The 24,011-nt window shown below is 48.6% G+C and overlaps 2 protein-coding genes across 10 annotated transcripts in view; both read left to right on the forward strand.

Annotated features, from left to right (window-relative positions):
* Positions 1-6,605, forward strand: part of Miga1 (mitoguardin 1) — a 59,416-nt gene extending 52,811 nt beyond the window's left edge. For both annotated transcript variants that reach the window (XM_040751599.1, XM_040751600.1), the window contains exons 15-16: positions 1,532-1,648; positions 3,409-6,605. In XM_040751599.1, coding sequence (XP_040607533.1) covers positions 1,532-1,648; positions 3,409-3,627 — 336 coding nt within the window. In that variant the 3' untranslated portion in view covers positions 3,628-6,605. The remainder of the gene's footprint in view (positions 1-1,531; positions 1,649-3,408) is intronic.
* A 7,110-nt stretch (positions 6,606-13,715) lies between these two features.
* Nexn (nexilin F-actin binding protein) overlaps positions 13,716-24,011 on the forward strand; it is a 32,916-nt gene continuing 22,620 nt past the window's right edge. The window contains exon 1 of one of the 8 annotated variants that reach the window (XM_013123230.3): positions 13,716-13,836. In XM_013123230.3, the coding sequence (XP_012978684.2) occupies positions 13,760-13,836 (77 nt within the window). In that variant the 5' untranslated portion in view covers positions 13,716-13,759. Of the gene's footprint in view, positions 13,837-14,314; positions 14,485-14,789; positions 14,919-24,011 lie in introns of those variants that run through there. The other 7 variants (XM_021234997.2, XM_013123226.3, XM_021234998.2 and 4 more) reach the window with 7 other exon arrangements.

Genomic DNA, 24,011 nt, shown 5'->3' on the forward strand with positions numbered 1-24,011 from the left:
ACACCTAAGAAAATAAACTATGTCAGAACAGCTAACCAAAAAGGATCTAATAAAACACCACAAAATGACAGGGACAATAATATTAATAGTCTTAATTCCCCAGTAATGGATTTGACTAGAAAACAGGACTCCCCTTCCTCTCCCCCCCTTTTTGTTGTTGTTGGGTTGTTTTTTGTCTTTTTCTGCTTCCAAGAAACACATATCACCATCAATGACAGACAACACCTTAGGGTAAAAGGATGGAAAAGTATTCCAAGCAAATGGAGCTAAGAGAGACAATCAGAGTAGCTCTTCTAATGTCTGACAAGATCAGCTTCATAACTAGTCAGATGAGGTAAGGAGGGCACTTCATACTGAAGAAGTAGGCCTCTGGAAAGCATTGCATTACTAAGCAAACTAACTGCTGGCTCAGCAGTTAGGAGCACATACTGTTCTTGCAGAGAATCCAAGTTCAATTCCCAGTACCCAGGTCAGGCAGCTCCCAACCGCCTGTAACTCCAGTTCCAGGGGATCTGAAGTCTTCTGGCCTCTGTGAACTTGTCAGTGTATGTGCACAGAGATACACACACATATACTCGATTAAAATGAAATCTTTAGCAACATGTACTCCTTGATCTAAAGCCACAGGTTAACCTCAGCACCATGACAACAGGTGGCTTCAGCGTTCCGACTCTCACCAATAGACAAAGACTAAACAGGGAAAATGGGAGTTAAGTGGCATCACACATAAAATGGGCATAACAGATACCGCAGAACATTCTGCCCAAACATTAAACATTACCTTCTTCTGAATGGCCCTTGGAACTTTCTCCAAAACTGATGACACATTAGCACACAAAGCAAGAGTGAACAGATACAGGGAAATTGAAACAACATTCTACAGTCTGTCTGGCCGCGGTGGAATAAAACTGGATTCCAAGAGCAACAGAAAGTACACAAAATCATGGAAACTAAGCAACATGCTGTGGAGTGATAACCAGGTCAAGGAAGACATCGAGAAGGAGAACATTCTTAATCAAAAATGTTTTAAATTAGATGTATTCATTTTACACCGTGGAAGAATGCTGTGGCATTGTTGAGAACGTCACTGCAGCATGACAGTTGCTCTTAGGAAGTAGAAGTTGACTCAGAGCCCAGTGCTCTGTGGGGCTTTGACTAAGAGTGACCCCATAGGCTCCTATTTTGCTGCTTAGCCCCCAGTTGATGCACTATTTGGGAAGGATTAGGAGGCGTGGCCTTGTTGGAAGAGGTGTTCCAGAATTCAAAACAGTCTGAAACTTTTCTGGCTGGAGCCCCTGGATAAGGAAGGTCCAAAATGTATTTTTATGAGGTTAATTTGCCTTTTAGAAGGTGTTTTTCATCTAAAACGGCTGGCTAGAGTATAGTCTATAAAAACCCTCTGACCCTTAGTTACTGTTAACTTTATCAATGCTCCCCAAAGACTGCTGCCCACACAGTGACTAGCAGTTTGTGTTTCATTAATAAATGTATGAAGATAAAAATAACCTGATTCCCTTTTGCTTCCCAACAGATCTCAGATGGATTTTTTGCCCATTTTTATGCCATTTGTGAGCATATAAGCCCTGTCTTAGCCTGGGGCTTCTTGGGACCTAGAAATTCTCTCTATGACTTATGCTGCTTCTTTAAGGTATGTTCAGTCATTGAATCATTGCTTTAAAAAAATAAAACCAAGTTGTTTACTTTTGTATAACATATATAAAGTTTTTAAAATTCTGCATTTAAGTGCCAATATTAAATTTGTGACATTTTTAAATACCAGTGTTAATATAATGGACCAGGGCCTTAGAGAGCTGACACCCTATTGCACAGTAGATTCCATAGGTCCACTGACTGTCTACTGAGAGTCTTGAACCGTGCTGCCGTGTTACGGTGGCCCCTGGGGGTGTTGTGGTACAGAACTCAGTTCTGTACAAGATGATATGAAAGCTGAAACCCAAGTTGTAAGAAATCACACGGGAATGTGAAGTTATGTCCTCTTGTCAGAAGTTTGTTTTTGCCAAAACATTTGTTAGAGCTCACAGCAAAATGTTCTGGCTGGCACAGTAGAAGGAGAACCTCTCTGTTGGACTTCATGGAGGTGGCTAACTCTCAAGAGGCCAACAATAAGTATAAATTTGAACGCTTGGTTTGCCTCCCTGTACTGTGAATTTTTGATTTTAATTTTTGTTTTCTTTAGTAATACAATGTTTGTATGAATTATTTTGGAAGTATTTATTTTGCTGCTGTTTAGAACTTATTACTTTGACCGGTGGCACGCATCTTTTAATCCCAGCACTCGAGAGGCAGAGGTAGGCAGATCTCTGTGAGTTTGAGACCAGCCTGGTCTACAGAGGGAGTTCCAGGACAGCCTCCAAAACGATACAGAGAAACCCTGTCTCGATAAACAAAAAGAACAAACAAACAGAAAAAAAGAAGAACTCATTACTTTGTTCCTAGTCTGCTTAACCTTCCAGTTGCCCTGAGTGTTTCGGTGGAGAGAGCAGGGCTGGTGGTTAGACAGTGTTGAGTTCTCCAACTCCCACCTCCTTCCCTTCTGCAGACTGGAGCACTAGAAGACCTCTGGCCTGTGACCCTGCAGTGACTCTGTGATAGCCTTCCTAGTATTTCTTAGCATGCGATTCCTGCAGGGTTAAAATGTGTTGTTTCTGGATTTTCTCTTTGCAACTCCCTCTTTTCCACCATTTCATAGTAGTTGAAGTTTAGTGTTTAAGAGTACACAACACACCTTAAATGTGCTTTTCTGCGAATTCACTGAAATGGAACTCTTCTGGACCTGCCACTGTAGACATGAAACTAGTAGTTTTCATTTATGTCCTTTTAACAGAAACAATGTACACTTGAAAGTGTCGTGATTGTTGAGAGTGCTTCTTTTTCCTGTGCGTACGTGGCCCAGTGCTCAGAGGTGACCACAGAGGGAAGGGTGGTAAATAGCCCCTCAGTCACATACTGCTTTGGGTGCTTCTCATAGACTGTCTCCTTTGATCATTTATAGGGGACACGTTAGCCAGGCGTGATGGCACATGTCTTTAATCCAAGCACTCGGGAGGCAGAGGCAGGTGAATCTCTGAGTTCAAGGCCAGCCTGGTCTATAGAGAGTTCCAGGACAGCCAGACAGCTACACAGAGAAACCATTCCCTCCCTCCCCAAAAAAGGAAAAAACAAAAACAAAACTCGAAAACCAGGACAAGTAATAGTTGCCCAAGTTTTACAGACATAGGAAACAACAAACAAAAAGATTAAATAACTTCTTCAAAGTCCTTTGTCCCAGAACTAAGCTGTCTGACTCCTGGTTCAATGTCTGTTCCAATATTAGCAATTCATAGCAGTTCATAGGTTTAACAAGTTGTGGTATAATAAGTGCCAATTTCTTGCATTTTCATCTTCCAGAATCAAGTTCTTTTCTTTCTCAAAGACATCTTTGACTTTGAGAAGGTCCGCTATTCGAGCATAGACACGTTGGCGGAGGACCTGTCTCACTTACTCATCCGCCGCACGGAACTGCTGGTCGCCTGTCTTGGTGCGGATGCCCTGAGGCATGCCACTGCTTGTACTAGTGGCCATGGCCACGCCGTGTCCACCACGCTGGTAGAAGGCAGAGTACAGTAAGAACTGAAGAGGCTTGAGGGTGCCGTCCAGTACCTTAAAGTGACTACTGACTTTGTGACAGTCAGCATCCACAGAATTGTCGCTGTGGACTCAGGGAGCAGAAAGGAAGTCTCAAAGAATGGGTGACTGTACTGTATGTACGCAGAAATTCTGTCATTGAACCCACGTGTGACACGTCCAGAGCGACGTTTTAATAACCCTTAGGTAATAACTTAAGTTATGAAATGTTTCATATTCTGTGGCCGTTGCTTGAATGGAAGCCAATACTTAGGAGTCCGTTAAGTGTCTTCACACTGTCTGGAATGTCCACTATCACTCTCAAAACACGTCTCGATGCTTTGCACCTTGAAAATACACTAGCCCAAGATGATTGGGGGTCGCGTGTGCAAGAATTTATGGCTTCCAGCGTCAACATATCTAACTTTGCCTGAAATGTATTCTCAGCCATCAAGTTATCTCTTCGTTTAATCAAATGTAGGCAATAGTGGTGTTTAACTGTACTGTTTGCCTTATTGCTTGTATATTTGCTTTTGTATTTGAATCAAAGAGATTACAATCACCAAGGATTAGTATACAGATCCGCCGTGGATGAAACTGAGCAGCTTACAGTGTGTTCCTTGTGGAGGGCACCTGCAGTGTCCAGAGTATATTGCTGTTGTCCTATGAGTTATAATACACTGAGGTATTTTTTATCTTTTTACAAATCATAGCGGTTTTCCTCAGATGAATATTAAATTTGAAAAGATATAGTTTACCAAGCAAAAGAATACAAGTCTTATCCCCTTTTAAATGTAATGCTGAGGCGTAAGATATTAAGCCTGGTAGGATTGAGTAGCTTCTGCTTTCTGGGTCAGCAAAGCAAATGTGACTCCCCACAGCGACCTCAGCACACTGCAAGCTTGCCGTGTTATGCCCACAGTTTAAAACTGCTCACACTTTGAGCTTGGGTTTTAAAGGATTTTTTTCCCCTCTCAGAAACGGAACACAAATATTCCAACAGGGGATATGTCCTGTGTCCTTATGATTAAATATATGAACAAGTGGCAAGGTATATCATGTATTTTCAAGCCCTGTTACCTTTCGGATGATGCACCGCTTGTTCACCGGTGGATTGGATTTGTTGACTTGTGGTCCTAGAGAGGGCTGCATTAGTTTCAAGAGTGAGCTATACAGAAAGATCTGAAATGCGTTTTTTTAAAAATGCATTTTCAGATTAAAGTGCCTAGATTAAGGTTAATGGTGAGAAAATAAAAGGTAGAAATACGTTTAATTTTTTTAAGATTTTAAACTTAATACGTACGTGGTGACGTAAATTAGTTAGAAGATGTAAAATTTAGACTCGTGCCATTAGTGTGTATAGGCTGTTAGGGCCCTAAACTTGTCTTGATGCGCAATGCCTCGCCCTCTCCTACATCCCTTTTAATTTCCTAACTGCCTTGCCATGATTCTTGCTGATGACAAGTACCAAGACGCATCGTATCCTGCTTCCTTTTTTACTTTCACATTAGATGTGTCTCCCTTCTGAGGTGTCCCTGGGTTGTGAGTGACACGCGTGCATGCCTGCTGTGGTCACCTCGGAGCCAGGACAGTTACGGATTGTATTAGTTAATGTGGGAGAGCTAATCGTTTTGCGCTAAGGTTTTTTATAAGCGGGAAAAATGCTGCTTGAATTGGTTTTTGAAGACTTGCACTATGTAGCAATAACGCTGCCGCAACATGAGATAATCTGGGGTGGGTGGCCTCTCCAAAAAGTGTTTGATTTCTCCGTCTTTAAGTTTCAGTTAAAAACAAATAAATAGTCCATCTTCAAGAAAGGGTTGGTTTGACTGGGAGGCGGTGTCATACTCCTTTGATCCCATCCCTCGGGAGGCAGAGGCAGGCAAATCCGTGTGAGTTCAAGGCCAGCCTGGTCTACAGAGCTAGTTCCAGGACAGCCAGGGCTACACAGACAAACCCTGTCTTGAAAAACCAAAATGAAAGAATGGGTTGGTTTTTGGAACCGAAGTGCTTAAATTTGATGAGTTTCTGGTGAGCTAATTAGAACACTTACCAGATCCTTTCTTTGTGGCCTTTGACAAAAAGAAATAAGGATGACCAAATAAGATTGGGGGGCAATAAATACAGGAGAAAAATCTTTTGGGGGTGGGGGTGGGGAAGCTTAAGTTTTTAAAGGAAAATGTCTTTTTAAAAAGAACTTCTCTGACTTGACTGTTGGAAATACCTAAGAGATACACACACACACACACACACACACACAACCAGTTTTGATCAAACTAGAGGCTAGAGCCTGTTGGGGGCAGGCAGCTAATAGGACTCATGGCATTAACTGAGGATCAGCTGCCATAGCCACCCTACACAGGATGTAAGAGGGCAGAGTTAATCCCAAGAAAAGTCTTCCAGAAAAAAAGGAAAAACATTCAGTTGATTTATTTTCCTTTGTTTCTCTCTGTTCTTGTTCAGCTAAAATGATAGTTTTCTTGCCAAAGGTTAACACTATGTCCGTGAAGTGACAAAATGGAGGTCTTTTTACAGGAGGCCAAGCTCTCTGTTGTCAAAGTCAGCTCCCAAGACCTGTGCCTGTCTCCTGAGTTAATGCTCCCCTTTTGCATCTGTTCACCGTGACCCTGTGGATTTGTTGAGCTAACTGACTACACAGGACTACTTGCAAGTGTTTGCTTGCTTTAAGATGTAGTGTTCCCTCCTTAATTCCAGGCAGTTAGCCCAGAAATGAGTGACACCAAAGTAAGGTTGACAGAGTGGCGGAGACCTCCTCCGGGGCCTGTCACGATCAGAACTGGGAGTTACGTTTGTAACTCTTGCTGTAACTTTTAGTATGAACATGGATTCAGAAATTAATTGGGATGTAACTCCAAACTGACTATAAAGATAAGTTAAAATCTGTAAATTTTCTAACTAACAAATAATGTATGTGAGATGTAAGAGTTTATATAACCTGTGATAAATGGACGTGTGAAACACTTTGTTCTCAGTGATTGTATTGCGTTACTGCTTCCTTGACTGACCTCGGCGAGTCTGTTTCTCTGGTGTGAGGGCTGAACTCACCTGTGTAAGAGTAAACCACTGTGGGAAGAGCAGCGCCGGCCCTGTGCAGACGCTAGGATGAGGGTGTCCTTCTGGTCCAGCCAAACAAAAATGTGATGGCGTCCTGGCGGTGTGCCGGCTGCTTTAAGTAACGTTTGAGTGGTCGTGAGGCCAGTGTTGCCCCTGTAGGCCTGCCCTTTGACAGAGACCACAGAGAAACAGAGGACTCTGGGATCCCGCACTGAAATCAAGTGTAAAATGTTACCAAGTATCTGTACGTGCTAACGTGGAAATAAAGGTAGTGTTGTAATGGATAAAGCCCCAGCACTCATGTTTCAGTGAAGGCATTTCAGTGAGCAAGGCCATCCGACAGTGTAAGCTTCTGGGATGGATATGGAGATTAGACCCAGGACTTCATGCAGGCTACGCAAGTGCTCACCGCTCAGCTACTCACACAGCTCCTGTTTTTCAGTTTCTTTGGTTTGCTCCTGCATTTTGGTTTTTTGTTTGTTTGTTTTTGTTTTTTTCGAGACAGGGTTTCTCTGTATTGTTCTGGAGGCTCTCCTGGAGCTCGCTCTGTAGACCAGCCTGGCCTCGAACTCACAGAGATCCTGCCTGCCTCTGCCTCCCGAGTGCCGGGATTAAAGGCGTGCACATCTCGCAGAATTGTGACATGTGTTTATAAACCTCCCCCAAGGGCCCCTCCGTGTGTGTCGTTACATTCTGCAGGGCCACATCCTAGCTGTGATGGATGTGAACGCTCACCTATCTGCCGCTGTCCCTGCAGTTCACTTAGTGAGACTGCGCGCCCTCCCCTTCTGTGAATGCTCGCTCATGCTCCGTGCTGTGTTCCCCGGACCCTGATGCAGCGCTTGACGCCATCTTTCTTCCGCAGTGTTTCTGCGCAGGTCCTGTATTCTTTAATATTTCACCCTGCCGTTCCTTGCCGCGTTCTCCCTTGATCTTCTCTGCTGTCTGTGATCAGGCTGCACAGACTTTGGGTTTTTTGGTTTTTTTTTTCAGATTCTCTGACTTTTTGTACCCCAAAAACAGTGAAGCCCCTGCAGTAACCGGGCAAGGAAGGGCCGGGTTCCAGCACAGCAGAGAAAAACGCCTGCCCGGTGGCACTTTTTATCCTTTACTTAAAAAGCTGTAGCGGAGCAGCTGCCGGGTCACTCTCTGCACTCTGCCTCCGTCTGCGTGTCGCCAAAGACGTCCACGGGCACACTTACATATAGGAGGCTTCAGAGCTTGCTGATTTGCCGTTTGAAGTACATCATAGTTCCAGAACACACTTGCCGTGAGCAGCGCTGGGCAAAGGCCGGTCCTACAGCCCTGCCGATGCGGCTAACCCTCGAGACCATGGAGCCTTTAAGGGGAGCGCGCTGCGTATGTGTCAGGAGGCGGGCGACAGCATCCCCTTTCTCTGCCTCTTCTTTCTTTATTTAAATTTTTTTTTTTTTTTGGTTTTACGAGACAGGGTTTCTCTGTATTGTTTTGGAGGCTGTCGGTCCAGCCTGGCCTCCAACTCACAGAGATCCGCCTGCCTCTGCCTCCCGAGTGCTGGGATTAAAGGCTTCTTTCTTTTTTTTAGGTGATGCTCGGGTGATGCTCAGCCTCTGGAGTAGCTGAAACCGCAGGCACTTGCCACCGGCCAGGTGAAGGGTGTCCCACAGTTTAACAGCTTAAGACAGCAAACACTCCCGTTGCTTCGAAGGGTTGGTTGTACCACCCGTGGTAGCTGGCCTGTTTCTTCAGGGCCTCTGCTAAGGCCACAGGAAACTAAAGGATCACCTGGGGATAACTGGAATTTTGGATTTGCTGTGCTCCCCAGGGGTCCGTGTGCTGGAAGCTTCTCTCCTGTGACTGTTGAAGTGATTGGTGGAACCTCCAGACGGTGGGGCCTTACAGAAAGCAAACACGAGGTTGTGTGGCTCCGCCCTCTGAGGGGCAGCCAGGCTCCGCCCTCTGGAGCATACGGGGGGAGTGGGCTGCCTGCCGTCATGGTCTGCATGAGTTACTTCCTTGAGAGCAGGGTGTTCTAAAGGGGCACACAGCAGACTCCCCGTTCTGCAAACCACCCTGTGGTGCAGCAGGAGACCCTCACCTCCCTGCCAGTGTCATCCAAGTTCCCACAGTTAGAGCCAAATAAACCTTTTAAAAATGGGACCCACATCCGGTGTCTGGGGTAGCAACACAGAGTAGTTAGGAAGGCTGGGAGATTTGCTGACTCAGGCCCGCTGTCAGTAGGCCTCCGTCCGTTGTCATAATTTCTTACTGACTGCGCTCTCTTATATTTTTGGTTGTGAGCCTAACCTTAACGGCTGAGCTATCCCTCCAGCCCAGACTGAGCTCTCAACGCAGTTTCCTGGGTGCTTTAGAACATGGAAGCGGCAACTTCTCTAGTGTTATACAAGGAGGTGAAAGCCGTGTTTGTGTGACGGGCAATGCTTGGACAGGGTGCACACATGCTCCTGCAAGCAGAGACCAGCCCCTGGTGCTGTGTGGAAGTCAGGGGGCAACATCATCGGGTACCAGTCCTGCCTCCCACTCTGAGACAGGGCCTCCTTATCCTCAGGCTATCTGGCTTGTAGCTTCCGGAAATTCTCTTTTTCTTACCGAAGGAGCTCACTGCAGGGGGACAGCAGACCCATGACCCACTGAGTTTGGCTTTTTAAGAGTTCTGGGAACTGGAACTCACACGGTCAGGCCAGCATGGCTTTACACATTGGCATCTCCCGGCCTTGGCAATGCCTAGACTTGGAATGGCGTCGCTTCTGCCACTCTCTGCTGGACACCAGCCCTGCCACAGTGTGTGAGAACACTGCACCGTCTAGTCGCCAGGAGGCAAGACCATTCGGGATCTTCTTGCTGGCTGAACACCACAGTGCCGACGCATAAAGTGAGTCTGGGAGACGGCTTGTTTGGTAAAAGCACTTGCCGTTCAGGTCTGACAGACTGAGTTTGATTCCCCAGAGCCCTTTGTGGAATGAGAGAGTCTACTCCTGAAAGTCATCCTCTGACCTCCTCATGCACACGAGCATGAACACACACACATCTGTGCGCACACACACACACACACACACACATGCTAAGAAGGTGTTCTACCAATGTGCATCCTGCACCCTACAAGTCCCTGACTTTCTTTTTTTCCTTTTGACAAGGTGTCACTATGTAGCCCAGGCTAGCCTGGAACTCATTATGTAGACCCAGCTCTAGGTGTCTGACTGCCTATCTCTCCCAGGTCACACCCAGAATACCTTGTTTGCTGCTGCTGTTTCCCTTTGAAACTGTATCTTAGTGATAACATTTCTCCCTTCCTCTCCTCCCTGAAAACCGTCCCACGTGCGCCTTCCCATCCTTCAAATCCAGGGTCTCTTTCCTTCATCCGTCGTTACTGCATGCACACGTGTGTTTGTGTATTCAGATGTGTGCTCCCATATATAACCTGCTCAGTCCACATAATGTTGCTTGTATGTGTATCTTCAGGGGTAACGGTTCGCCACTAGACAACCAATTGCATCCCTTACTTTTTAAAGTGAAAAATCGCCAGGTGGTGGTGGCACATGCCTTTAATCCCAGCACTCGGGAGGCAGAGGCAGGTGGATCTCTGTGAGTTCGAGGCCAGCCTGGTCTACAGAGTGAGTTCCAGGACAGCCTCCAAAACAATACAGAGAAACCCTGTCCCAAAAAACCAACAAAATAAAATAAAATAATAATAATAATAAAGTGAGAAATCCTTTAGCAGTATAATGACGAGAGATTCTCACTAGGTTTATGTTTGTGCCCAGTATTTTACACTTGTTTTCTCCAGGCTTGGTGGTTAAGTTTTATAAGCTGTTTGCCTTTACCCGTTCACTTCAAAGCTTCAACTTTGTCTCTGTGTCTGTGTTGTGATGCTTGTCTAATCTGGATGGAGGTCCAGTGTTAGAACACTCAGTACACTTAAGGTCCCAGGTTTGAATCCCAGTATCATAAACTATAACTAGTACAGGTTGAGATCAGCCCCAGTTGATTTGTGGTGAAAACAACAGGAATTCATACACATATTTGCAAATCTTGAGTGTGGTGGTTTGAATGTAATTGGGCCCCATAATCTCATAGGGAGTGGCGCTATTAGGAGGCATGGTCTTGTTGGAGGAAGTGAGTCACTGTGGAGGCGGGCTTTGAGGTCTCATACATGCTCAAGCCATGCCCAGTGTCTCAGACCACTTCCTCTGAAACTGTAAGTCACCCAGTTAAACATTTTCCTTTGTAAGAGTTGCCCTGGTCATGGTGTCTCTTCACAGCAATAGAATCCCTAACTAATGTCAAATTTATAGTCTAAACTTAATCCCCCTTGGTCTCACAGCAGTGGTCTTCCACAAGTATTTCCCACCAGAACATTTTCCACCTCGAAGACCAGAAACCTCTCTTGGTATCTGGCAAGCAGGCAGTTCACAAAAGCCGGCCAGCTCTATCTGAAACATGCCTAGCGTTTCTCAACCCCTTTCCAGCCGCCAAACTCCAACTACGCTTCGTCTTGATTCTGGGGACCCTCTTGGTCTGTCTCTGACTTCCTGCCTCGCCCCGTCTGTCTGTCTGCCGCAAGCGGGTCACAGCATGCCACTGCTGTGTTTAAGAGCCACTGGTGGCCTCCTATCTCAGGGGAAAATCGAAACCCGTTCAGTGCCCTACAAAAGCCCCTGTGTGGTCCGGCCCCGCCCACCTCCGCTCCTGTTATTTCAGCCTTCAGGTCCAAGCCACACAAGCCTCCTTGTTTCTCCTACCACTGACCAGGTAGGATCCCTTCTGTGCGCTGACTCCTCCTGCGGTGGAGGTGTGGGGCTCTCTCCACTCACATAAACTGTATGGCGAGAGGACGCAGTGGGAGCCTCAGCTAGGGCTGAGGAGGGATTGCCTTTTGAGTGTGAGGACCCACGATGAATCCTCAGTGCCCACACGTAACATGGTCAGCGGGTGCTCTCCTGGAGAGGTGCAAACAGGGCGGTCCAGGATCTGGGTACTCAGCCAGTCTAAAGCAGTTGGTGAGTTCCCGGCCAGTGTGACCCTGTCTCTAAGAAGTTAATGCTCTTCTTCTTTTTTATTTTTAAAGATTTATTTATTTATTACACATACACTGTCTGCTTACATGCCAGAAGAGGGCGCCAGATTGGGTTGTAGATGGTTGTGAGCCACCGTGTGGGTGCTGGGAATTGAACTCAGGACCCCTGGGAGAGCAGTCAGTGCTCCTAACCTCTGAGCCACCCCTCCAGCCCGTGAATGCTGTTCCTAAGCACACAACACCTGATGTGGGTTCTCTGACCTCCTTGTGCACACGTATACCAACACACACATGTGTGCACGCCACACGCATGTAAAAAAAAGTGAGAGTCTGGAGAGGCCGTTACTGGCCTTCCCACACTCCGCTTTCCCGTCTCCGGGAAGTGTGTGAGCACCTCTCCCACAAACGCAGCGCCGCCTGAAATAATGTGCACATCAGACCCACGTTGGCCCCGGCATCGCGTTCTGGAACAAACGGCTACGGCTTACACAGCCTCAGTTATTTTGTTCCAGGAACGGGAAACACTCAGACGGTGCCTCGATTTCCTCAAGACTCCTCTGGGGAGACTTTGTGTAGCCGCTAAAGCCGTTCAGTGCACCCAGCCAGCCCCTTCTTCCGAGCGGAGCCTCCCTAAGTGGAACCATAGTTCACGGCGTGCTTTTCTCGCCTCCCTGCACGGGAATCTGTTCCCTGAGAGCAGGAGTCTTGTCGCTGCTGCTTGAGGTCGCCAACTCTTGAGTGGATGACAAAATGTCGAGAGAAAAGGCCGCCTGTGCGTGCTGTGTCACGGTCGCCTTTCGCACTGCTGCGATAAAATACTCTTAAATAAGGGAGAGAGGCCTGACCTGGCTCACAGTTCCAGGTTACAGCCATCATTCCCGGGGGTACTGATCACCACATGCACAGTGCAAAGCAGAGAAATCTGGGGTGGGGTGGGGTAGGTGTGGTGACACACATCTTATCCCAGCAGAGGTCAGCCTGGACTGCACATCCAGGTCCCGGCCAGCTAAAGTCCCACAGTGAGACCCTGTCTTAAAAAGAAAAAAAGCAGAAAGGGCCAGCGAGATGGCTTAGTGATTGAGAGCAGTGACGCCTCTCCCGGAGCACCAAGGTTCAATTCCCAGCACCCACATGGCAGCTCACAACTGTCAGTGACTCTTAAGATCTGACACCCTCGCACAGACATATGTGTAAGGCAAAATGCCAATGCACATAAAATAAAAACAAATTATGCTTTTTAAAAGTCTGAAAGAGCCGGGCGGTGGTGGCGCATGCCTTTAATCGCAGCACTCTGGAGGCAGAGGAAGGCGGATCTCTGTGAGTTCGAGACCAGCCTGGTCTACAAGAGCGAGTTCCAGGACAGCCTCCAAAACAATACAGAGAAACCCTGTCAGAAGAGTAAACGCATGAACGCATGTATGCTCACTCAGACCCAGGATATAATGCTCGCCCCCCTGCCCTGATGGCTCTTCTCCCTGCCTAGTGTATGGAACCCGGGTAAACTCTCACCGGCGCTGGGCCCACAGGCTGACTGCACTTAGAGAAGCCCTCCCTGAAGCCCCTCCCGCGTGGTTCCACGGCAGAGGGTCTCAACCTTCCCAACGCTCCTTTAACACAATCCCTCATGGCGCTCCTTTAACACAATCCCTCATGGCGTGGTGACCCTCAGCCGTAACGTTATTCGTTGCTCCTTCACAACTGCGATCTTGCTGCTGTTACGAACCCTGTGCGAACGTCTGCGTTTTCTGCTGGCCGTAGGCCGCCCCTGTGAAAGGGCCGTTTGTCCACCCAGAGGGCTCCAGATCCGCATATTGAGAACCGCTGTTCCAGACTGTTCTGCAGGGTCCTCCCAGAGTTTTACGGGCAGAACGGGAAACCTTGCGTAATCTGGTGGGGCTATTGGGTAGAAACGCAGAATCTCATCCTTTACGTCTCAGAATAAAGACGCAATTAGAGCTCAAGCGCTCAGGGAGGCACAGGCACCGGCAGCATCTACAATGGACGTGGCGGGTGGCGGGAGGGGCTTCCTGGAGGCTGCAGCGTTAAATGGGAGGGCCGAAGGCTGGGTGCGAAGAGTTGAAGGGTGTTAGAGGGAGCTGTGCGGAGTCCCTTGAAGGGAAGAGGTGAGGCTGCGGAAGGGAGAAGGGGGAACGCCAGCAACCGCAGGCCTCCTGCGGCCTGGGGAGGGGTGGGAGAGCAAACAGCTATCCTCAAGGCCACCCCGCCTGCGCCTTGGTCTGTCCGGTGCTCGCCTGTGTCCCTGGGTTACCTACCTCCACGCCTCTCATTTTTCTCTTCCCTACGGATTTACAAGAGATGGTCTACTACTGGAGCCCAGGCTAGCTCTGAACTCCCAGTCTGGCCTTCACCTCCTGCGTGCCGCGATGGGACACCACGCTTGCTAGCTTGTCTCGTGAATGCTCTTCTTGTGTTCTGTACCGGTGGGGGCGCAGGGGGTGTGCGTGTGTTTGAACCTGGGACCTCATTTGTGCGAGGCAACCTTCCCCTCCAGTTTGCTTTGCTTTTAAGGCAGCGAAGACCCGAGGGCCTCTCTCTCCTTACCCAAACAGGCCTCAGCTGGGCTAGCCTTTCGCAGCTAAACGTGGCTTCCCGGGAGGCCTGCGCTGCTGATCACTCTTTCGGGTGGTGGGGACGAGCAGAGCCGGTTTGCCTTCAGCCGAGGCCGGGTGAGCGGTTGCCACCCCGCTCCCGGAGCGTCTTTCCACAGCGCTGCCCATGCCCTCGGGAGAAGGGGGCGCTCGTCAAAGTCGGTGAGGTTTTGGGGGTTTTGTTTTTGGTTTTTGTTTTTTTATGGGCTACTGGGGCAGGTAGAGACCCCGAGGAAGCGCGGGCCGGCGGGTTGCCAGGAGGCCGCCTGCAGCGGCAGCCGCCGCCCCTCTTCTCTCTGGGTGACTCCCCACCCCTCGGGGGAGCGGCGGCGGCGGCGGCGGCGGTGGGGGCTGGGGCCGGGCCTGGCGTCCGGGAACAGCTGCGGGCGGGCGCCGGGCCCGTGTGGAATGCGGGAGCAGGCTGCGCACCAGGACTTTTATGGAAACTTGCTGCTGGCGCGCCGCGGCCGGACGCTCGCACGCTCGCTCGCTCGGGACGGACGGCTGGGGACGGCTGGGGACGGCTGGGGCGGCGCGCAGACACCGGACGCGCAGCGCGGAGCGGGAGGAGCGGCGTGGACCCCGGCGACAGGCGGGTAGGAGGGCTGGGTGGGCCGGCCACGGCGGGGATCGGGGCCGCGGGGAGCCCCGGGGCCTCGGCTGCGGGTGGGGCCCTTGCCAGGCCCTGGCGCGTCCGCTCCACCTGCGCCGGCACGGCTGAGCGTGGGGGAGAGAACGGTCCCAGGTGGCCCAGTGCGTGTCCATCCTCCGCCGGGGACCCTCGGGGTCCCGGCGGGTGAGTTCGCCGTGGCAACCAGCACGTGCCCGCCGCGGTCTCCGCCAGCAGTGGCTGTGGTTTTTGAAGAAATTGCTGATGGGTCCCCGTGGAAATCTGGGGAACGAGGGATTTATTGCCTGCCATCCCCGGTCTCCAAATGGGTCCCCATCGCCAAGACTGGGATGCGCGTGGAGGCTGAGCCGCTGGCTCTAGAAGTCGGAGGGAAGACACGGTGCGAATAAATGGTCAGAGGTTCGAATGCAATGTATGCATATGTACGCGGATGTACACGCTTACATACACATACATATATGCATACACACGCGCAAGTGCGTGAGAGAGTGAGTGAAAAACTATCGAGCTGAGAGATTGGGTGATTTCTCAGTGGCTTTGAGATAGGCGTTTTATTTTTAAGGCCACAGTGCGGACCAGGAGTTGAGCGTAGATAATGTAGTAAAAATAGCTTATGGTACGCCCTCACAAAGTGACTGACTGCCCTTGGAAAAAGTCAGGCAGGCAGGGAAAAGAAGCCACGGGCCAGCCCTCGGACCAAAGTGACGGGGGTGCCATTCATCAGCCACATTCTGGTAATGAGTTTATACCACAGGGGCCCATTGCGCAGAACGTATGTCTCAAAAACACGAACTCGGGATATCAGATCCGCTTGGCCACACGAAATTGAGCGAGTTATATAAAAATCTCCCCAACATTACTCTTTTATAGGTTAAACTGCTGCTGTGAGAGAATTCAGAGTGCACCTCCGATTTTGTTTCCGAGTGGGGGTGTTGGGATGGGGGAAGTGCATAGTTTACTGAAGGGAGTCTTCTGTTGGGGCGGGGATGAGCTTGTAGTATGAACAGGCTGTGGACGGACTTGGTTCCTGATGGGCAAGCCCTTTTACCGCCGAGTTCTTTCATGTCCCTCTTTTTGTTTTTAAGACAGGATCTCTTTTTGTTTGTTTTTCGAGACAGGCTTTCTCTGTGGCTTTGGAGAGTGTCCTGGAACTAGTTCTTGTAGACCAGGCTGGTCTCTAACTCACTGAGATCCACCTGCCTCTGCCTCCCCAATGCTGGGGTTAATTAGAGACAGGATCTTACTAGGTTGTCCAGCCTAGCCTTGGACTCTGTATTACAGGCGGTAGGTGCTGCGATCCCTGTCTCAGCCTTCAGGGTGATTGGAATTAAAGGCCTGTGTAGCTTCAGGCCCAGCTCCGTATTCTGTCTCTTGCCTGACGCTCCTGAGGGATCATTAAGAGAAATGTGTGCAATTCTAAATTTTACCTGCGACAGTTGACCTAGAGAGCACAATGCATTTGCTGCATCGAGATGGTTGTAAATCTAGTTTTCCTCCTAGCAGCTCTTGGTGCAACGCAGTTTTAATAGATTTCATAGATTTCCTAGTGACGCTGAGTGGGGAGCAGTTTTTTTCCTGCTTACCTTAAAATGGGCTCCGTGCTATTTTAGAAATTCTGACATACAAGGCTGATCACTGTCAAAATGTATGTCATCTTGAGAAGACTATATTTAGCATCAGCCAAGGAATGCATTATCTAGGCTTTGAACAGTGCTTTGCCCTGGAATCTCATTTGAAGCATTTAGGTTAGGGCTTCCTTTGTGAACAACATGGAAACCGTGTGTGTGTGTGTGTGTGTGTGTGTGTGTGTGTGTGTGTGCGCGCGCGCGCGCGCGCGCGCGCGAGCATTTGGGAGAGGTTACCTGGAGGTTTAGTTCACATAGAGCTAGGTGTCTGAAGTGACAGGCTCCATGTGTGGGGAGAAAAGCTCTGTTATCTTTGAAAACCCTAAAAGAAGAAAAAGTCCGTGGAGACTGTCAGTTATGGATGCCCAAAAGCATGAAGACAGGGCGACCATGAAACAATGGAGCATGTGACATGCATCCACCTGTGTTCATTGCAGTCTCTTGGCGTCTGTGGCGCTGTGGCACCACAGCGCCATACACAGTCTTCGTTCCCTTTGTAATCCCGAGGGGGATGACTTGCTACCTACCAACAAGTGTGTGTTTCTGTTCATGGTTGACCTCTCTGGTCCATGTCACTTGGGTAGTGTCTTTCATGGGGCCTTTCTTCTGGTTTCACTCGCTACCTAGTCCACACACTTGAAATTGCTGCTTTTTAAATTTAAATATCCTCTGTGTAGTGTGGCGTATTTTATGGTAGTGTGTTTTTGATTCCGTGTGTGTGTGTGTGTGTGTGTGTGTGTGTGTGTGTGTGTGTGTGCCCTGTGTGCATGCAGTGCCCACCAAGGCCAGGAGAGGGCACCAAAACTCCTGGGCCTGATGCTCTGTAGGATCAGCAGGAGCTCTGACTGCTGAGCCATCTCTGCTGCTCCTGGTAGGGTGCATTCTGGTGCATTCTGGGAACGGTGATATTCTGGGACTAGAAATCGGTGCCTTGAACATCCCTGGCCTCTTCCTGGCTGTTGCCTGTGGCAGTGTGCTTTCTACCCTCTAAAAATGGGTGGACTTAAACTTACGTTGACTATACATCATGATTTGTATAAAAAAATAGTAGATGCATGCACACACACACAGACACACACATTGAAAACAATGAGGAAATCAGGGCATGGTGGCACACGCCTTCAGTCCCAGCACTCAAGAGGCAGAGGCAGGTGGATCTCTGAATTTGAGGTCAGACTGGTCTATATATTAAGTTCTAGGATAGAGAGACATTGCCTCAAAAAAAATCCTTCTTAGGTAGTGTTGGGGAATGGGGAGTGGCAGTTAACTCTGGGTCAGTTTGTCTCCCGGAGAGGACATAGCCATGAACCCATAGCTAAAACCAATCAAATGATTCTGACTGTGGAGTTTAGAGAGCACAGGAAGAGGTTTCGGTAAGGAGCCTTCCTAGGACCTCCAGTCCTGGCTCTGTGTGTCGTCCGGAGAGTTTTCTGTGGCCTCTAGAGCCTGCTCATGGTCTCAGCTCTGCTCACTCGACACGCCTGCAGTCAGTCGCCTGAGAGGAAAGCCTAGACGAGATTGGTCTGTGGGGTTGTCTGTGGTAATTATCTTGACCCCTGATGCAGGAGGGCCCATCGTGTGGGCAGCACCCTCCTTAGGAGGTGACCCTGGGCTGTTTAGGAAAGCTCGTAGCTAAGCCCAAGCCCTTGGTTGCTCCTGCCCTGACTTCCCTCAGTGAGGCTTTGTGAGCCCGACTGGAAGCCATGTGAACCGAGTCGTTGTCAGTGACAGAATGACTCTGAAATGGCCATGGAAAGGAATCACTTAGTGTCCTACCTTGCTGCCCCACTGACTTGTTAGCCAGAGTCCCACGTCTCCCCGCACAAACCGTGGCCTCAGAGAAGACTGTCTTCCATTTTAGCTAGGGATAGGATGCCCAGACCTCCCCAGCAGTCACCCCAGCTCCTGGATTTCCTGAGGGCAATTTCCTGCCCCGGTTTCTGATTGTGATGTTTCTGTTGCGTATAATAAGCCTACCCCACTTTCTGTCCCGTTATCTTAGGGGAGTGGTTATCCCGAGGCTCCTTTGACAGATTACTCATGTCTTGTGGAGGCTGCTTGTGGATCTGTGCTTGTCCTGTTACCTCCATCCTCCGGTTCCCTTGCTCAAGTATGACATGAGCTTGTCCTGTGTCCTGCATGGTGTGGAAAACACTAACAGCACTGACAGGCATGACAGGTTTACTTGCCAGGGCTCCAGAGTGGTAAATACACTTTTGAAAAGTTTCACAACCACGTAAAGGCAGAATGTTATAAAGTTGTTACAGGAGAATGTCAAGGTAGGCTGCAAATTAGTTTTGGGGTTTTTTTTCCCCCAGACATCTCACAATTTTACAGTGTGCCCTAATTCACATTAGCTGACAACTGGATGGCCTGGAGTCACCTGGGAAGAGGTTCAGTTCTGTTCCCATCACACTGTCCTGTGGCTGTGGCTGTGTGAGATTCTCTTAGTTGACACAGGAGGACCCAGGTTGTCCTGGGCCATATAAAGAAGCTTCTGTGAGCAAGTGACAGCCGGAGATGAGGTGGCAGCCATGTTCCTCCTGTCCTGCTCCAGTCCCTGCCCTAATTCTCTTTGGTGACAGTGACCCAGAGTGTAAGCTAAGTAAAGTCTTTTCCCTCCCGCACTGTTCTTGGTCAGTGTTTTATCGCAGAAACAGAAGGACGTGGGAATGGTGAGGTCTGATTTCCTCCTTCTGAGCTGTGGTGGAGTAGATGCAGGTCTTATCGTGTGTTTTCATTGCACTTCTACTTGGTCTTTTACCAAGATAGGGTCTTGGCTATTGGTCCTAGCTGGCCTTGAACTCGGGCTTTTGAGTGCTGAGCAGGGCACGCACCGTTCCACCCGTTTGTCATTTTTACTAGTTAAATATGATCCGGTTATATATTGAAGTTTCTTCTTCTCTTTTTATTTATGTTTGAGCCAGGGTCTTGCTGTGTAGCCAAGGCTAGCTTGGAGCTCACACCGGTCATCTGCCTCGGCTTCCAAGTGCTGCCGTCCAGACTTGTGCTACCCATAGCCAGCTAAATGTATGGGGCTTTTTTGTACAAGTAAAAGCTGATAAATGTTTAGGCTTAAACTTTGCGAAGTTCAAAACAACTTTCAAAGAATTAGGTTTTTTAAACATGTATTTGTATATAGTTATGTTTTTCATTTAAAGCTTTCTTTAAAAGTTGAGACAAACCCATGCATGACATTAGACACTGTGATCTCAACACCGGGGAACATGAAGGAGGATTGAAAGGTAGAGGCTTAGCTGGGCGGTGGTGGCGCACGCCTTTAATCCCAGCAGGCGGAGCTCTGTGAGTTCGAGGCCGGGCTGGACCGACAGCTTCCAAAACAATACAGAGAAACCCTGTCTCGTAAAACCAAAAAAAAAGAAGAAGAAGAAGAAGAAGAAGAAGAAGAAGAAGAAGAAGAAGAAGAAGAAGAAGAAGAAGAAAGGTAGAGGCTAGGCCAGGCCTAATCAACAAAGTGAGCTCAAGCCAGCAGTGGCACAAAATGAGACCATGCCTCCAAAATCAAAGAAAAGGGAGGGAGGGAGGGAGGGAGGGAGGGAGGGAGGGAGGGAGGGAGGGAGGGAGGGAGGGAGGGAGGGAGGGAAAGAGTCAGGGCAGCCTGGATGGCATAACAAGACCCTACAGGCCTGCATCAAAGGGAGACGGGACTCTGAGACAAAAGCGTGCATGCCGCTGTCTACACAGTTCTGGCGCTCCTGAGATTATTAGCAACACAATCACAATGCATGATGGGCAGCTATGATTTCAAACTTGTTTTGCGCATTATTTGCTGTTCTTGAAATGCTTTGGCTGCACAGCTAGAATGGGAAGGGAAATAACACAGAGAAAAGCGAGAGGCTTAGCCTAGGCCCAGTGAGTCCAGAGCAAGAGGTCCTATAGGTGGAGGAGGATGAAACTCAGGGGTGGGATGCACCTGCTCGGAGCCCCGAGGTCACGCAGCCCAAGAACCAATGGTCTGGAGCTGGGTAGATGGCTCAGCCGGCCTGAGGACCTGTGTTCAAATCCCCAGAGCCTGTGCAAAGCCCATGGCGGCTCACATAAGTACTTCCAGCATTCCTACGGGGCGATGGGAAGCAGAGGGAGCAAGCCGGTCCCTGTAGCTCAGGGGCCAGGTCGTACGGCACACGCAAACAAGAAAGCAAGGTGGAAAGGGAGGGCTGCCCTCTGACTGACACACAAATGCTGTGCATACACGACGCTGAATTCACACACACACACACAGACACAGACACACACACATGCACGCACACACACAGACACAGGCACACACAGACACAGGCACAGAGACACAGGCACAGAGACACAGGCACAGAGACACAGACACGGGCACACACAGAGACACAGGTACACACACAGACACACACACATACACACACACACATACACACACACAGACACAGGCACACACACAGACACACACACGGGCACACACATAGACACACACAGACATAGGCACACACACAGACACAGGCACACACAGACAAACACACACAGACACACACATGGGCACACACAGAGACACAGGTACACACACAGACACACACACACAGAGATAGATAAAAATGGTGTTACACTGGTGTCCTGACTAGTTCCTTTTTGAAGATGTATTTTAATGTTCTTGTGTATGAGTATATCTGTGTGAGAGCAAATGCCAGCAAAGGCCGGAAGAGGGTGTCCTTCCCCGGGAACTGGAGTTGTAGACCCTGTGAGCTGCCATATGACTGCTAGGAATTGAATCTGGGTCCTCTGGAAGAGCCGCTGACGGATTTCTCTGGTAGTTCAAGGGACTTGCCTGGAATAGGGTTAGAGCTATATAGGATGGTTGTATTGGTTGTATTGTGCTGCTGCTGCCCCCGTGTGGCAGCCACCAGTATTGCATCTTCCTGTTCAGACAGGTAAGTCTGATACCCTTTGGTATTTAGTAACTGGGCATAGAAAGGAATTTCAACCCGTTTTCATCTAGTATTCTGTAGGGAGAGATCTTACTACATACCTGTGGCCACGCTCAAATGGGTGTGGTCAGCACTGCCAAAGAACTGCCCCTACTTCGACTGCTGACTTTGGACATGCTGCCCTACTGTGCTTGCAGGAGATAAACTTACAAGTCTGCTGAACCTTGCCAAGTCAGGGTAAGACAGCCTTTCCACCTCCCTGCTTCTGTGTCGGCCAGTCAGATGCTCTATGCTTTAGCCCAAGCTGGTTGTCCCTGTGCTGCTGTGAGACTTTGGGTGACTGTCCAGGTAGCCTGCTGTCTCTGTCTTCACTGCACCTTTTGGAAGTTGCTCGCCTGCACTTCCTGCCTACCCTAGTATTGCTATCCTCATTCTCAGGTATCTGATGAGTTTGAAGATTAGATTGTCACAATTATTGTTCTCTTTCCCTAGATAGAAACATTAGGTGAAAGGCTTAACCTTTCCAGCTTAGGACAGCTCTGTAGCAGTCTCTGTGATGCCTCTACCCTGGGACTGGATATGTAGGTCTTACCATTTGCTCTTGTTGCTCCACTGGCTTTAGATCTTGAGGGAGAATGTTTGTACTTCTCTTTTCCTAGCGCATACTTGAATTTTGCCATCTTTGTATATAGTTGTGTATAAAGTCTGAATCTTTTCTTTAGACTAAAAGGGGAATTGTAGGGAGAGATTTTACTAGCTACCTGTGGCACTGACTGCGCCCATTTGGGCGTGGCCACAGGTGCCTTTGGGGCCTGTGGGATATAGGCCTGAGGACAGAGGCGAGCAGGATGCTCAGAGCGCTGACCCTGGGTTATCAGTTTCTCATGTAAGTGATTTCTCCCGATAAAAATAGCCTATGACATCCCTATCCTGTGTATGGTAAACTTCATCTTATGGTATTCTAAGTATAGTGAGTAGATCTCCGTCTCAGTTTTTACTTCCTAGAATGGAAATTGACTTGATTTGATAGGATGCTCTTTGCTGTAGTTCAGTGACTCTCAGAAAGGTGTTCTCGGAACCCTGTACCGTAGGGTCAACGACACACCATTTTCCAACCATTTTCTTTATATATTTCAATTAAGACAACATACCACAGCAATTCAAGTGTAGAAGCAGACAGAATGTGTTTCTTATTAAACCACATATAAAAAGAGTTTTCAAAACTATGAAACAATACTGCTCCCCATGTTGTCTTTATTTTGGAAATAGTTACTTTCATGGTATTTTATGGTGATAATGATGTTTGTAAGGGTCTGGAGAGATGGCTCTGGCTGCTCTCCCAGAGGTCCTGAGTTCTACTCACATCAAGCATACATGATGACTTACAACCATTTATGATGAATTTTAGTGCCTTCTTCTGGTGTGTAGGGATACATGCCCAAACACTGTAAACATAATAAATTTTTTTTAATTTGTAATTTTGCTTAAGTGAACTAGTAAATTTATAGTTGATCATCATATCTGTAGACAAATTTATACAAGTAAAACACATTTCTGAATTTACATGTTTATTAGTTCTTTAAAGATTTATTTAATTTCATGTATATGAGCCTTTTGCCTATATGTTTGCCTGTGCACCATGTACGTGCCTGGTGTCTGCAGAAACCAGAAGCGGGTGTTGGATTCTCTGGAGATGGAGTTAACAGATGGTTCAAGGCAGCTGTGTGGGTGCTGGGAACTGAACCCGGGTCCTCTGCAGGGCAGACAGTGATTTTAACTGCATATAACTTCTAAAAACATTATTACACTTTGAAAACCATTGTGTGTGGGTGTAGGTCTGGACAACCTTCTGGGGTCGACGCTCTTTCCCCTTATGTGGGTACCAGGCTAGAGCTTACGTGCCTTTCCCACGAGCCCTCAGGGGCCTCCACTCTAGCTAGTTTCCTCACTTCTGGGTTCTGTCATATTCAGCAGCTTTAAAGGTTACAAAATAGAATGGGAGATGCTTAGTACACAGCACACGTGTCACGTGGCGTGTTCCCGTTACTTGGACACAGCACACATGTGCGTGGCCTGTTCCCATCACTTGGTACACAGCACACGTTGTTTCCATCCTTCTCCTTAACTTAGCACAGAAGCTCTCAGTCTTTCCTAACGTGTTTGCTTGCTTGCTTGCTTGGTTTTAAATCCTTCTATTTGTGCTGGGTGTGATGGCACAGAACTCAGGAGGCAGAGGCAGGTGGATCTCCATGAGTTCAAGACCAGGGCTCTGAGTTCCAGCACAGCCAGGGCAGTGTAGAGAGACCCTGTCTTCTTGTCTTCTCTTTTTAAGGACCTTTCCATTGTGCATTTTATGGCATCATCAAATGAGACTTAGCAGCTGTTCTGCGTGGTGAATTAGCCCTTCCCCCAGCAGGGACGCGATTGGATAGGAGGGTGTGCTGCACGCGTCGTGGTGTGGTGTGGACTTGGATAAGACGGAAAGCGTGTGTGATGTAGAGGCATCTGGAGTGTGTGCTG

The sequence above is a fragment of the Mesocricetus auratus genome, unplaced genomic scaffold (genome assembly GCF_017639785.1).
Source record: "Mesocricetus auratus isolate SY011 unplaced genomic scaffold, BCM_Maur_2.0 Super-Scaffold_100009, whole genome shotgun sequence".
Lineage (NCBI taxonomy): Eukaryota > Metazoa > Chordata > Mammalia > Rodentia > Cricetidae > Mesocricetus > Mesocricetus auratus.